The 15320-nt window shown below is 36.8% G+C and overlaps 1 protein-coding gene across 1 annotated transcript in view; it reads left to right on the forward strand.

Annotated features, from left to right (window-relative positions):
* The window catches only part of LTBP1 (latent transforming growth factor beta binding protein 1), a 223830-nt gene that overhangs the window by 100519 nt on the left and 107991 nt on the right, over window positions 1–15320 (forward strand). The window contains exons 6-7 of the mRNA XM_081313310.1: window positions 8869–9093; window positions 10818–11101. Of these exons, the coding sequence (XP_081169436.1) occupies window positions 8869–9093; window positions 10818–11101 (509 nt within the window). The remainder of the gene's footprint in view (window positions 1–8868; window positions 9094–10817; window positions 11102–15320) is intronic.

A 15320-nucleotide genomic window follows, 5' to 3' on the forward strand; every position in this document is an offset into this window, starting at 1 on the left:
CACTTGAATGACCTAACTGGTGTGAAAACCTAAGCAGATGTTAGACTTGATTAGTATTTAGATGGGGATTCCCAGGGAATCTCAGAACTATAGAATAGATCAGGAAGTTGAAAAAATAGTCAAACATGATTTGATAGATTTCACAAGTGAAAAAACAAGAATCTATTTCACTGGTTAAGACTGATGTGCCCTAATAAAAATGATATTTACTTGAAAAGCAATGGAATAGTCATGTCTTTAAAGCTCCTTTAAAAATAAAAAAGGGAAGAGTCACACATGTATCCCAAAATAGAAAATAGATTTTTTTCAAGACAGAGAAAAGACTTTGCTGTTTGTATCTACCAACCTGAGAGCTACGCAGCCTGTAACATAGGTATGTGATCAGATCCTCTAACTGGGGTGCTTGAGCAAGTCCTCTGGGTCTAATCTTAATACCCAATTCTACAACCTCGTGTAGGAAGACAACTTCTTCAAAAGATTTTAAATTGTTACTGTTTTCTTGCCATATAGTGGATCAATTTTCTGTCTGTTTTTACAGGTTTAATTATAAAATATGCTTGCCAGTAAGATGACAGCTAGGCAATTGTGCAAATGGCATGGATGAGAAAATATTACTCCTGGACGCATCCTATAAAACTGGGGTGTTTCCACTGAATTATGTGCAAGAAACATGCTATTTATTATATCTTTCAGCAAAGGCATTACTATAGGGAAAGTGACTTCCACTTTGTTGATATTTTCCATGTATAATAGTTGTTGTGTTAGGAATTTGTCATGACTTACACAGAATTACAGTTGATAATTTTCTTAGCCTCCTCTTTGTGAATTTATCCCATAACTTTTGTAAATAGCATTTTGTAAGCTTTCACAGGAAGAAACTTAAATAATCTCAGAGAGGTATTAGAAAAGACCAGAAGCAGTTGTACAGGGACATCTATAAACATAGTGGAGATGGAAACAAACATGGAAAAACAAGGAAAGTCTTCCAAAAGTTCTCTGAATTCTGAAGATGTTTTGAAGGTTCCAACAAAATGGTATATTAGGGGATGCCAATGATCAAATGGTAACAAATATAAAGATCAAAGAAAGAGGGAAAGAGTATGTGGAAATTCTCTACAGTAGAGATGTCAGTATCCAAGCTAATTAAAAATGTTCCTTATTTACAAAAAAACCCATTTGCAAAATACAAAGTTAAATCAGCATTCTGGTCTTTACCAAATAGGAAGGCTACAGGACATGGTAAAAAGATTGGTTCCAGGTTTTCAAAGGAATGAAAAATAATGCACCTTCTCCCCTTATTTAATCAACCTACATTGATTAAATAATTAGGGTGGCTGGATTGGAAGAAGATTAGGGTGGTTTTACAATTGGAAGAAAAAAACCAAGCCATCTGTACTATTTAGGTGATACTACTCTGATAACTGAAAATGCAAATGATTTGAGAGCTCTAGTAATTAAAGTGAAGCAGTAGAGTGAAAAAATGGAACTAAATATTAAAAAACCAAACAGATGATAGCATATACAGTAACTAGCCTTAGAATTGAAAATGGAGATATTGAAGGTGTACGTAGCTTTTGCATTTCAGGATCAACTGTCAACAGTCCAAGACTAGCACTTGACATGGTAGTAATAAAGGCCTTGGAAAAGTTATTCAGATTCCTTGATGTGTCTTTAGCTATGAAGATTAGAAATGTGCAGTCAATGGTCCTTCCTGGGACACTCTGTGGAAAGTGAAAGTTGAACTTTGAAAAGGCAGGATAGAAAGAGCATTGATGTTTTTGAAGTTTGATACTGAAGAAAACCACATTTTTGAAAATATCATGGATAGCCCAGAAAATAAATCATAGAACAAATCAGTCAGTCTTCTCACAAATGACTAGGCTCAGATTAAAGTTTGATCCCATCATATGAAGGCCAGCTCTCTTGAGAAGTTTATGATGTTGGCAAAGGTCTTGCTGTTTAACTAACTTGTCCCACAAAGTCATTGGGGAAGCTAGCAGGAAGTTGAAAGTCCTGGGCAAGTCACAAGCAGGCAGGCAGGAGTTTGGGCTATTATGGAGTGCTGCTGTGAAGCTCAGGTTTGTGCAGGCTGGAAGGAATGGTGTTGTGCTGCCATAAGAGTGCATGTGGGCTGGGAAGAGGGTGGTGCTGATGGAGGCAACTGCAGATGAGTGGGGGACGGGGTGCTGGGCCCAAGTGCATGCCATGGAATACGAGATCCCTGAGGTCTCATACTCTATAGAGAAGCTCCTCAGGAGAAAAAGTGGCAGGAAATATTTGCATGTGGGAAGCTGGTGGGGAAGGTTGCAAAAATTGAAAGCAATCAAGAAGTTGTTTGCAAGGTGTTAGTAACTATAACTCTAACTGACCCTTTTTGAAATGACCTACACAATATAGGCTGAACATTCTAAAGATATCCTCCATTGGGAACTCCTGCAGAATTAGGGTAATACCTTTTTCTGAACTTCTAAAAAAATACCCTAATTCTGCTTCAGATTTCTCTCCCCCCACCACCTAATATACCAATAAGATTATATGCCCTTTTTTAATAAGAAGGTTGAATGATCATTAATATTGTTCACTTTTTTGATTAATTACATTCATGGATTAAGAATGATCCATCCACTTCATTGTTTAGGCCAAGCCACATAATTGTTCAAGGAGCACATAGTTTGTAAAATTTTAATAATTCACTTGGCCCCACAGGAACAAGTGAAGGGGGAAAAATCTTTCATTGAATTAAATGATAAAAGTTGTGAAAGTTTTTGAATTTCATAAAATGCTTCTTTGAGCAAAAAGAATATTCAGAGCATGAGGACTTTTAGGATTTAACTTCTGTTCTTTCTACAGCCAAAAAACCTGCGTCGCTGATAATTAAAATTCCTCTTAGTCATGGGTGGCTGTTTCTTACTAATACGTGACTTACAGTAATGATGACTTACCACGTGACATTCTACCCCAATGATGAACAGCCAGTTATGTGGGTGGCGTCATGAAAGTCTTTGAGGATTACATTCAGGTGCCACATTGAATTTGTTTGGGGAATAAATGAGAGGAGAGCATACCACAGAGATGCCTGCTGACTCTTATCAACACACATTAGCCTCGAATCAGAATACTTAGGTAGAACTGACTGATGATCCTCACTCCATTGAGATAACAGTGGCTTCTGGCATATGCAGAAGCTGCTGCTAATAGAGTAATTGATTGATGTGGGGATTTATGTGTATTACTAAATGCTTAAATACACAGATGGCAGACAGGGGGGTCAACAAACTGTCCACCAGAAGGCAAGACTAGAAACAATGGATGGAAACTAATCAAAAAGAGAAGCAACCTGGAATTAAGAAGAAACTTCCTAAGAGTGAGAACTATTAACCAGTGGAACAGCTTGCCTTCAGAAGTTGTGGGTGCTTCATCGCTGGAGGTTTTTAAGAAAAGATTGGGCAGCCATTTGCCTAAAATGGTATAGGGCAGGGGTCTTCAAACTTGGCCCTTTTATGACTTGTGGACTTCAACTCCCAGAATTCCTCAGCCAGCATGCCTGGCTGAGGAATTCTGGGAGTTGAAGTCCACAAGTCATAAAAGGGCCAGGTTTGAAGACCCCTGGTATAGGGTCTCCAGCTTGAGCAAGGGATTGGACTAGAAGACTTCCAAGGTCCCTTCCAGCTCTTTTCTGATTGATTGACAACTGGGTAGGCTAATAATTATTTTAATTGATTAAAAATGAGAATACATGAGAACATAAGGCAAACAGTATTCAGTGCAAGGAGGATTGGGGATACTAAATTAGAAACATGTTGTCTCCTTAGTTAAAACAATAAATTGACACAATAGGAATTCTAATCATGCTCAGTGGCTACAAACTGAGTTAACAGTAGACTTTCTATTAGGGCAATACTTTGTCTCATTAAGAAATTAATTATCTACTGCCATAAATCTATGTGCAACTCTTGCTTTGGAAGTGTAGAAACAATCTTTGGGCAATGATCTGTATCTTCTCCCATTCCTTCATCATCTTTTAAAACATGATGATGTTCCATAGAAAAATGGGAAGAGGAAAATTGTATTACGTAGAGATGTGATGATTGATGGGAAAAGATTTTGTTTCTAAATGTATTTATTGTAACATTACCCAATTCAGAGGTCACTGGACTAGACTTCGAGGCCCAGATTAAAGCCCTATATAGCGTGATATATTGGAATGCATCAGAGACTGTCATACCAAGTAAGATTATAAGAAGTTGTGAAGATGCTTGGAAAGAAGTGGAAGGAATTCTAGACATATAAGATCCAAGACGGGAAGAAGAACTCATGTATAATTTGTCTCATAAATGGCAACTCGGTCTGTCTTGCAAGTAGCATGGGAATTCCACCATGCTTTTCACATGTGCACTGAATTGCACGTTCAATTAGAATTCTTGTTTCAGCAGAAAATACATGCATTCTTTTTCTGATTTTAACCTGTGACTTTAGTGCAGCCATAATATGATCTTGATCTTCTTGATCTTGACCTTCTCTGTAATAATACCACAGATACTGTTTGGTACCTGAAGATGACAGATTAAGTAAATTCAGTTGACTGAAGCAGTCATTCAGGAAACAGATGCTAAATACCATTGAATGATAGAAACTTATCTTGTTTTTTTAAAATTAAATTAGGGTTTATATTTTATTACCAGGCAGAATCAAGCTTCTGTAGGATGTTATCCGTACGATGTCAAATAACTTGCCTTTTCAGTCTTACATGGGTAATTGATGGAAGTCATTGCCCGCCATGTTCTCTGAATATAGAGGTATTGATAGAGAGCTGATGGACTTTTCTTTGTAAAGTAAGTTTTTCCTCTCTTCAATTTAATATTTTATTTGAGGGGGATATTCAAATAACTTTCAACAGAAGAGAATATATTTATTTTTTTATTTATTTATTTTAATTCCATTTATATCCCGCCCTTCTCCGAAGACTCAGGGCGGCTTATTGAACTGAGGAGTCTTTGGTGTTCTCTGGGTTTGGTTGTTTGCTTGTAGATGTTCAGTGCACTGATGATGTTATCTAGTCAGGTAATGAAACGTCTTCAGGCAAAAAAACAAGTTCAAAGAGCACCAAGGAAGATAATAATATAGCTTTATATAACAATTTAATAACAATAATTTTCAATTTCACAGGATATTTAATATCTGTCTTGGACTCATTTGAGTGAAGTGATAATATAGATTAGTTATTTGCAGGTTATAATTATGCATTAGTTACTGCACTGACTTTACTTCTTTTATTGTTTATTTAGTTTCCAGATAAACCATCACTCTGTGCTTCAAAGAATGGAACAAAGTCTTCCATACTATTTAAAAATCGGTTTTAGTGAAAGTTCAAGGAACATTGTTAATGGGGATATTTCTCCGGCAAATATGAAGGATGTTCTACTTCTTTTAGTATTTTATAAGTTCTTTCATCTTCGTGCCTTTCATGCCTCCAATTATATCGGGTACAATATGATTAAGGGTTGCAATCCCAATACACCTTCAAGACAGTATGGTGGGAAAAGCTAAGTAGATTCCTGCTTAGCATTTTTCAGTTTATGAAACAGGTTTTTAAATATAGCCTTTTTTCTGTTTAGGATTTTATTATCTCAGAGATAGCAATAGCATTAGCATTACAACTTAGTCTTTTATACCACTCCATAGTGGTATAAAACAATCTGGATCGTCATTTTATTGACCTTGGAAGGATGGAAGGCTAAGACAACCTCGAGCCCCATCAAGATCGAACCCCAGGCTGTGGGCAGAGTTACCCTACAATACTGCATTCTAACTACAGTACTACCAGGGCTCATAAGATAAGATAATTTATGGTAGGGATGATGGAGCAAGGAGCAGTACAATAAATAGAGAATTACCAGTTCTCTCTGATGCCTCTTTCTTTCCTCTCTCTATGCTCCTAATTCCTGATAGTTTTTTGTAGAACAGAACAGAATAGAACAGAACAGAATAGAATAGACCTTGGAGGTCTTCTATTCCAGCCCCCCCCCCTGCTTAGGCAGGAAACCCTGTACCATTTCAGACAAATGGCTGTCCAGTCCCTTCTTAAAAGCTTCCAGTGTTGGAGCATTCACAACTTCTGGAGGCAAGCAGTTACACTGATTAATTGTTCTAACTGTCAGAAAATTTCTCCTTCTAGGTTGCTTCTCTCCTTGATTAGTTTCCATCCATTGCTTCTTGTCCTGCCCTCAGGTGTTTTGGAGAATAGCTTGACTCCCTCTTTTTTCTGGCAACCGCTGAGATATTTGAACACTGCTATCATGTCACCCCTAGCCCTTCTCTTCATTAGACTAGACATACCCAATTCCAGCAACCGTTCTTTATATGTTTTAGCATCCAGTCCGCTGATCATCTTTGTTACTTAATTAACAGGTCTTAACAGAAGAGAGAACTAATCTCTTGTAGGGTGGCTTTGAACCTAAATATATATTGTAAGTAGTCATCTAGATAATGTTAAGAAGTTCTCGGTGCAAAGAAATGGAAAGGTTACACTATGATAAGAACTGGGAAGATGAACATGCTTTTTGCTTCTCAGGAAAAAAAGTTTCAGTGTTATCTTCAGCCCAACCCAATAACACTGCTATTGAGTTATGCTGGCTCAGTCTTTCCATTATCAGTCATCAAATCAATGATACTTTTTCCCCTTCATCTATGGGACCATCCCCCTCTTTTCCTCACCATTAGCTGCATTTTGAAAAATGCCTTAATATTCTGATAATATACTAACATAATATACTAATATACTAGTATTTACTAATATCTTAATATACTAATTAAGAGGTTTAGTCTGGCTTGAGGACCGACAACAGGTTCTCTCACACCTGTTGTTTGAGTTTTGAATCTTTGTTTATTAATTTACTTAAGCTTCTTGCTTCTGATACCATAAAATTGGCAAATGAGCTTTGTGCCTATGTTAGATTGCTCATTTTCTTTCTTTATCTTAGCATCAGGTTATGTTGCACATTGATCTGGCATTTTGGACTTCAGAGGTTACAACAGATGTTGTCATTCCAGTTTTCCTCTGATCTGGAAGCTGATACCCCTAGTCTGAGCCTGGATTTTCATAGGTCTTCCTCTTTAATTTGGATAGGATGACACTGTTCATGAAGTATCACTATCTGCTCATTTGTCCAGCTAATCCTTAGTAGGATTTTTGAATTTCCCTATAGCATTCCCCTTGGCTCATCTCCACAGTCATCATATGTTGTAAGTTGTTACAAGCAGTTCCTCTGGGCTGAGATGAAAAATCCCTCCATCAAGGGCACAGATACTTCTTCTTCATACCCCAGGGCAATCTCTGGGTCTGTCTTGCAGAACGTGGCCACCTGGTCCACTCCATCAACATTTGTGAAATACTTTGCATGCAAAGAACAGATGGTCTTTGGCAAAGCAAAGTTCTTCGCTGCTTATTTTTCCTTATTTTCTATCTTCCAGGTATGTAGGTTAACAATCATCATATAAAATACTGGTTAAAAACTATGAGGGGGGAAAAAGTAGGTTTTTTTTAAAAAAAACTGAAAGCAATGTACTTCAAGAGTTATTTGTACTGATACCGTCAGTTTTGTTCCCATTTTTATGGGCTATAAATTTGTTTCAGGAACTTTGGCGATAATACAAAAAGTACCCAAAAAAAGTGCTGTTTAATATGGCACTGAAATCAGATAATCATTGCAGGGTGCAAACTGGTTCTCTAATGGGATCCCCAACCTGCTCTGTCCCCCACTGATCACATCACTGATCACTGACCATATAATCAGCCACATAGAAGACTAACCATTTTGGCCATCTTCTTTGCTTTGTACTTGGACGGAGATTTAAGCAAGAGTTTACCCTGAATGTTACAGCCTATCTCTTATTGAATCTGCAGATAGCCAGTTGAGGACTCTATTTCATGTAATTTGATCCCTCCTGGTGAGGAGTGGCCAAGGCAACCTTTGCAGGATGGTTGTAAGGACTATTCTAGTAACTCAAATTCTTGGAGTTGGATTCTGGCTTTGTTGCTCTTGTGAAATTGCCTGATGCATTGCCTTGCTGTGTTATCTAGGGACAGTCATCTTTCTAATAACAGCACTTTAGGCATTTAACTGTTTGTAATGTTCAGAATTATACTTTATTTACATCTGTCTGCTTGCCATCTTGAACTGGAAAGATATAAGATGCCCATAGCTAATTTTTTTTATAAATTGGAGAATCCCAATATGATTCCCATTACATTATTGACAATTTCGGGAAGATTCAGCTGGTTAATTATAACAGCAATAGCACTTAGACTTATATACTGCTCCATAGTTCTTTACAGCACTCTCTGGGTGGTTTACAATGTTAGCACATTGCTTCCAACATTCTGGGTCCTCATTTTACGGAAGGATGGAAGGCTGAGTCAACCTTGAGCCCCATCTGGCTGTGGGCACAGTTTGCCTGCATTCTAACCATTGCACCAACAGAGCTTCTTTGAGAAGAAGCCTAATTATAATGATCTCATTTCAGTTTTCTTGCCTATATCACAGATATATACATACGTCAGTAAACCTTAGTCTTGCATCGTGCCATTGTATTCAAATGTGATATTGCATATTTATCACTGGGTTGAACCTAAGCTTGGGTTATAATTAGACCAATCGGAAATGTCCCATTGATTTCAACAGGTTTACTTTGCATCTGAATAAAAAATAAATAAAGTAAAAATAAATAAAAATAATAAAAACCTGTGGCAACAATAAAGGTCATAGGAAGCCTTCCCTATAAAAAATAATTCAGTTGGTAATGATATTAACAGTGCTTTTGAAAAAAAATTAATACTAGTCTCTCTGGGATTTTTTTTCTCCCCTTCAGTTATTTGCCACCTTCCTTGCATGAACGGTGGACAATGCAGCTCAAGAGACAAGTGCCAATGTCCTCCTAATTACACTGGTAAACTTTGTCAGATCCCTGTGCAGAGTGGAAGTACTTCGCAACTTTATCATAATTCGCAACAAGCAAGCAAAACTGTGGGATCTCATGTCATCCATTCCACTCATACTTTACCACTGACTGTGCCTGGGCAGCAAGGAGCCAAAGGTAAATGTGTTTTTTTTTATATCTCTTCTCTCTGGCTAGATTTCTCTGTTGGCTGCAGTGAGACTTTATCATTTAACCTACCAAGCTATCAGGGACTTAGGTAAGGTCTCCCCACATAGCTGTAATCTGGCATTCAAACCTACTGGAATGACAGAATGTTCTTTCTTGCATTCATTGCATTCTTGCATTTACAATCATTAATTGTGAAAAAAAATGTTAATGAAAATGATTTGAAAATGATTTTCATCTTCTTTGTGAAGCTAAGAAAGTATGATTTTCAAATGAAAATGACCTATCTTTCAATGCTTGTAGGGTGTTCCTTACTATTTTCATATCTGTGTTGTCAACAGCAGTTTAGAAGTGTGTGTCATTAATTTCTGAGCTTGTGGTTTTCATGAGTACATTTTGTATCTTCTGTGTTCGTTTTAATTTAATGGAAATCATGTGTTCATCCTTTTCACTTGGACATTACAATTAATCAAACCCTGTAACTTCATCAATATATTCTAAAGTCACATACTGTATCCACTTTTCACATTAGATTTCAAGATATGGAAATATTAGCTTTTTTCTTGACAGATTTATTTATTACTTATTTGTATTTCATATTTCTAAATTGCCCACCTTCTTCAAAGAGGGGCTTTTAAACAGTTCTATAAAATATCAAATCTGTTCTTAAATTCCTTAAAACAGACATGTCAAACACAAGACCCGGGGGCCAGATCCAGCCCACGAAGTGGTTTCATACGGCCCGCGAAGCCATCCTGGAAACAGTGAGGGAACGGCCCCCACTGCCTTGGCCCTGGCCCAGAGACCCTCCTTCTGCCAGAGACCCTCAGATCTGTCCCACTCCTGCCCAGGCCCCCATAGGCACCCTTGATGCAAACGATGTAGAGCTGGCCACGCCCACCCAGTAGGCCATATGCACTCTAGCCACGCCCACGCAGTAGGCCACGCCCACCCAGGCCATACCCACCCAGCCCCTTGAGGGCAACCGCAATGCTGATGCGGCCCTCAATGAAACTGAGTTTGACACCCCTGCCTTAAAATGTCTGAGAAACATTTTTTTGGGATGGAACAATTTTTCTCAGATGTTGCAAACATTTAATTCCACACTTAAAGTTGAATCACTAGTTCATAACTTTGCTAAATGTTAAAAAAATGAATACGCAAGAAAATCTTGAGTATTTCAAAAATAATTTGATGACCAGCTTTTAAGATATTTTTTTTCTCCAATGTAATTCAGTGTCATTTATGTTAAATTGTATTTTGACCCAGAATTTAATAATCATATTCACAGGTCATCTTATGCCAAAAATGGGTCTTAATCTACAATTCCCAATCATTTTGAACATCTTTTCTTCTCTCACTGTGTACGTGGCTCACACATCATCTAAACTAAGGCTTATGTCTAAGTGTACCTTTACCAATATTTATATAAGAATAAAATTGGATTTAAAATTGGCTAATGATCCTTGTACATTTGTGTGCACTTAATTATAATTCTGGATTCTAAATCATGAGGAACTTTTCCCGAGGGAAGAGAAAGTTTGCATATATATGTGTGCTTGTAACATTTTGCCCTGTAATTTTTATAACCCAGCAGTCTTTGCAAACTTTAAGGTGTTTAGACTGCTGCTATGAAAATCAATACATAATTTCCAAAGTGAGCAATGTCTCCTCTTGTTTGAAGATTTTTAATGCTTGGTTTCTTACTTTTGCAGTAAAAATTCCTCCTAACTTTGTAAATATCCATGTTAAACATCCACCTGAAGCTTCAGTGCAATTTCATCAAGTTTCAAGGATTGACAGCACATCAGCAGGGCAAAAACCAAAACCAAAGCCCCCTACCTCAGGACATTCCCAGAGTCCTTATCAAAACCTACCATTTCAGAAGACCCAGAAAATTCATTCAACCTACATTCACCAGCAGCCTATCACTCATAGTTTTCCTGTTTCTGCTAAAGCACAACTTGGACGATGTTTCCAGGAGACAGTTGGGACCCAGGTAATTTTAAAAAATGCCTTTAAAAAGTAACTAGAATTTCTCGTAAACAAAAAAGTTGTTTTGTTCTCTGTAGTAGACATTGTGCTATAAAAATGACTTTACAAATCTGTTAAGAGTTAAAATTTAGGGCAGAAATAAGTTTTTGCTATATGGGCACTGCACTTTGTAAATTTGTAAGTTTCCTGCTTTGTCTGTTAAATGAAAATAAGGAGTTCCTAAATAACCTCCACATATTTACCTTCCAATGTAGGTGTATATTTTTAAAAAGTACAATTCTTCTCATTTGCCTACAAATGCCATAAATCTAAATACTTTTTTGATTAAAAATAAAATAAAATAAATAAAAACAGCTTCCTGATTAAGCTATTAATTTATATGTTAGCAATGTAGTTGATTAGTTCAAATTAGTAATATTTGTTTAACAATTTGTTGAAATGCATTCAGATTTTATGTGAGTTTGAGTAGTATATAAAACACCTCTTTGGGGATGGAACTTTAACTCAAGATTTGGCCTTTTTCTTCAAATATAGACTTTTCCTTCTTCATTCAAAGCCTAGACATTGAAAGTATATTTGCATATCAACTTTTAATCCGTAGACTTCATTCTAGATAGAACATTCATGAATACTATTACTATTTTTGAACGTTGGTAAACAAATAACATTTTTTAGTTCTTAGTTACCAATGGGGTATCTGGAAAGTTATATTTTGTGATTTATATGATCTTTTTACTAACAGATCTGTGAACCACTTTAAATCACATAGACCATCATTTTAAGATGAAATGTATTATAATGCTCAACATACTAAACCTTAAACATTGCAGTTGGAGATTGTAAACCAAAGAAATAACTGTTCAGAAATGAGCATTTATTCAAGAGAGACAGGGAGAAAGGGAGATGTTTGAACTGGGAAACAGCCTAAGATTTACTGGAAAGTCCCAGACTAATCTCTGCCATAATTCTACAGTCCAGTTGCCATTTTCATGATTATGGAATATGTCTGGCACAAAATAAGGACACAATATTGGCTCCATGAAAATACCAAAAAAAAGTGGCAAAGAATAAAGAGGCTACAATAGGGAAAACTAGGAGAGATTATAAAGATGGAGAAAAAGAACTGATTTTGATTTTTTTTTTGTATTACTATTTCCAGGTTGCCTATTAATGTTATTTTAAAAAGCATATGAATTGTAGATCTAAAACCTGAGTGTTCAATACCATCTTCTTTATCTGAGAATTAATTTTGTGTGTTTAATTTTTGCATTTTACCTTGGTTATTAATGAACTCCATTGTAGTCTATTTAGATAAATGTTAAAGTGCCAATAATACAATGATACTTTCGTATTAAAAAAAAATCAGAGAATATTCCCTTCCTCCAGCCTATGCACATGGCAATTGATCCAGAAGAGATTAGACAACCATTTGTCTGAGATGATAAAGAGCCTCCTGCTTGAGCTAGACTAGAAGACCTCCAAGGTCTCTTCCAATCTGTTATTCTGTTAATATTTTATCACAATTAATATTAAAAATGGAGTTAGTTTTGCATGCAGAAATCTTCCTTCTCTCTCTCTCTCTCTCTCTCTCTCTCTCTCTCTCTCTCTCTCTCTCTCTCTCTCTCATCTCTCTCTCTCTCTCTCTCTCTCTCTCCCCGCTCTATTTTTTTTGTGTGTGTATGTATGGCTTGATACTAATAGTGATTACAGGTAGTCCTCAACTTACAATAGTTCATTTAGTGACCATTCAAAATTACAACAGCACTGAAAAAAGTAAATTATGACCGTTTTTCACAGTTACAACATTTCCAGCATCCCCATGATCATGCTTGGCAACTGGTTCATATTTATGTCTGCTGCTGTGTGATCCCAAGGTCATGTGATCCTCCTTTTGTGACCTTCTGATAAGCAAAGACAATGGAGAAGCCAGATTCACTTAACAACCGGGTTACTAACTTATCAACTGCAGTGATTCACTTAACAAATATCTCACTTAGCAACAGAAATTTTGGGCTCAATTGTGGTCGTAAGTCGAGGACTACCTGTATTTAATTTCAAATTAAAGATACATTAATTCAAAGTAATTTAACTTCTCTGGGCTAACAGTTTTTTGAAGTAATATGGCAGACACATCCCTTAAAGATGAAGTGGTCTGCACCCTTATTTTAAAGGCACTCATATCTAAAAATGCTTTGTTTATTATATACTAAGTTTGCAAAATAATAGTGATGGATGTGAAATCTTAAATGCATAGGGTTGCATAAAAGTTAAACCCTGAGTGATGTATTCAAATACTGTCGTAGAGAGTGGGGTTGTTCCAAGACATTTTGTTGTTGAAGCAGAGCATCTGCTGAGAATAACTAGAGCCAGTCAGGTTGTTTTGGAATATTTATTTATTTTTATTTTATTTTATTATATTTATATACCGCCCTTCTCCCGAAGGACTCAGGGTGGTGAACAGGGCACATATAAAAAATACAAAATACAAAAATTAAAAAAGAATTAAATAGTAGCCCAGCTAAAACAATCAATAACAATATAAAAATCCCCATTAAAACCCCAACATATCCCCCATCAGGCCAGGCCGGCTTGTTCAAATAGATGGGTCTTCAGACCGCGTCAGAAGGAACGAAGGTCAGGTGCCATCCGGAGCTCGACCGGCAGCTGATTCCATAAAGCCGGAGCGCCCACAGAGAAGGCCCTCCCCCTGGGGGCCACCAGCCGACACTCTCTGACCAGAGGCACCCTGAGGAGGCCCTCTCTGTGGGAACGCACAGGGCGGAGGGAAGTTGAATATAGGGCATAAAATATCAATAGCATTTGTTTTTATCCTTCACAGTAAATTTCAAGCATAAACAATCACTCGTAATTTGCTCAGAGCCTAAAATCAGAAGACAGTCAAATTCTTAACTGGAGTCCCAGCTCTGGAAAGTCTGAACAAAACAATATCCTGAATAAATATTCTTCCCATGTAGTAGTTCCCGCTTGAAGACCATCCTCTGCCTTCATTTTCTTTTTTGCAGTGACCTCTACATCCTTATAAATTTCCAATAGCCAGTAAATCCTTTAGCACACATGCATTTCTCTTTAATGGATGGCATTTTATTTTTAAAATATGAATCTGGATAATGGCTGATGGGGCTTGGGTAATCCATTCAATATTACTTAATCAAAAGTAATATTTATAGGATATGCTGTGTGGCTTTCTAGAACGTTTTATTCCAGGCTTATTCTGCAAATACTCTAAAGATTTGCGTTATCTCAAGATAATTTTAACACTAAAATCTTGAAAAGCTACATGATATCTTAGGTGAAAGGGATAGGTTTTCTTGTTTCTTTTTTATGTTTATTCAGGAATGGAATCGTCATTCAGAGTTGTGTAGCCTTGTCTGGATGCTTTTTTTTTAAATGTAAGCAGTTTAAATAATTGTGTCTGTTCTAAATAATCTCCCTAAAGTTACTTCAGTCAGCAGTTGTCACTGTTTATATATTTTCTTGCACAGTGGATTTCTGAAGTTGGCTTAGTAGTCTAAAACCTTTTATTAAATTAGTTTGGGATTAGGGGTGATTTTACTATCTGCAGATGAGACCGACAATGTAATGCACATGTATATACAGCCTTTTCTCTGGCAAGCTACAGAGTTTGCTGCGGCAACTGATTATCTTGTAACTTCTGGCCTTTATTTTTAGACTGGTTTTCAAAGGTGCTATATTTATTACCTTTCTTAAATAATAATTTACGAAGAGATTATTTTATTTGTAAAGGACCGGTTAATCCACAGAACCTTCCAATGGAGGCTTCCCAGTGGAAGGAGAATCCAGGGTAGCATTTTTTTTTCTTGATTCCCTTTTTGAACCCTCAGATAGCGGGGTGGGTGGGAGGTGGCAATGAACGCCTCAAGGAAAAGAGGGCTTGAGAAACTTTACCAGTCACTTGTTTTCCAGTGTCAGCAAAAATAATCTCTGTGTAAGTCTGAACAGATGCTTGCATATTTAAAGACACTAATACTCCGTATATGTAGGACATATAAATTTTAGAATAGTTAGAGTTAGGGTTCAAATCAAAATACAGGTATGTATTTTTGTTAGAATTATAAGCACCCCCACTTTAAGTTGGGTCTAGGAATAAGTGGGCACCCAGTGAAATTAAGGCTGATGAGAGATGGTACAAGAGGGCTGTGTTCCCCCAAAATTATGCAGTAACTGAAGTATCAGAGCCTTGC

This window comes from Vipera berus (genome assembly GCF_964194415.1).
Source record: "Vipera berus genome assembly, chromosome: 1".
In the NCBI taxonomy this organism is placed as follows: Eukaryota; Metazoa; Chordata; class Lepidosauria; order Squamata; family Viperidae; genus Vipera; species Vipera berus.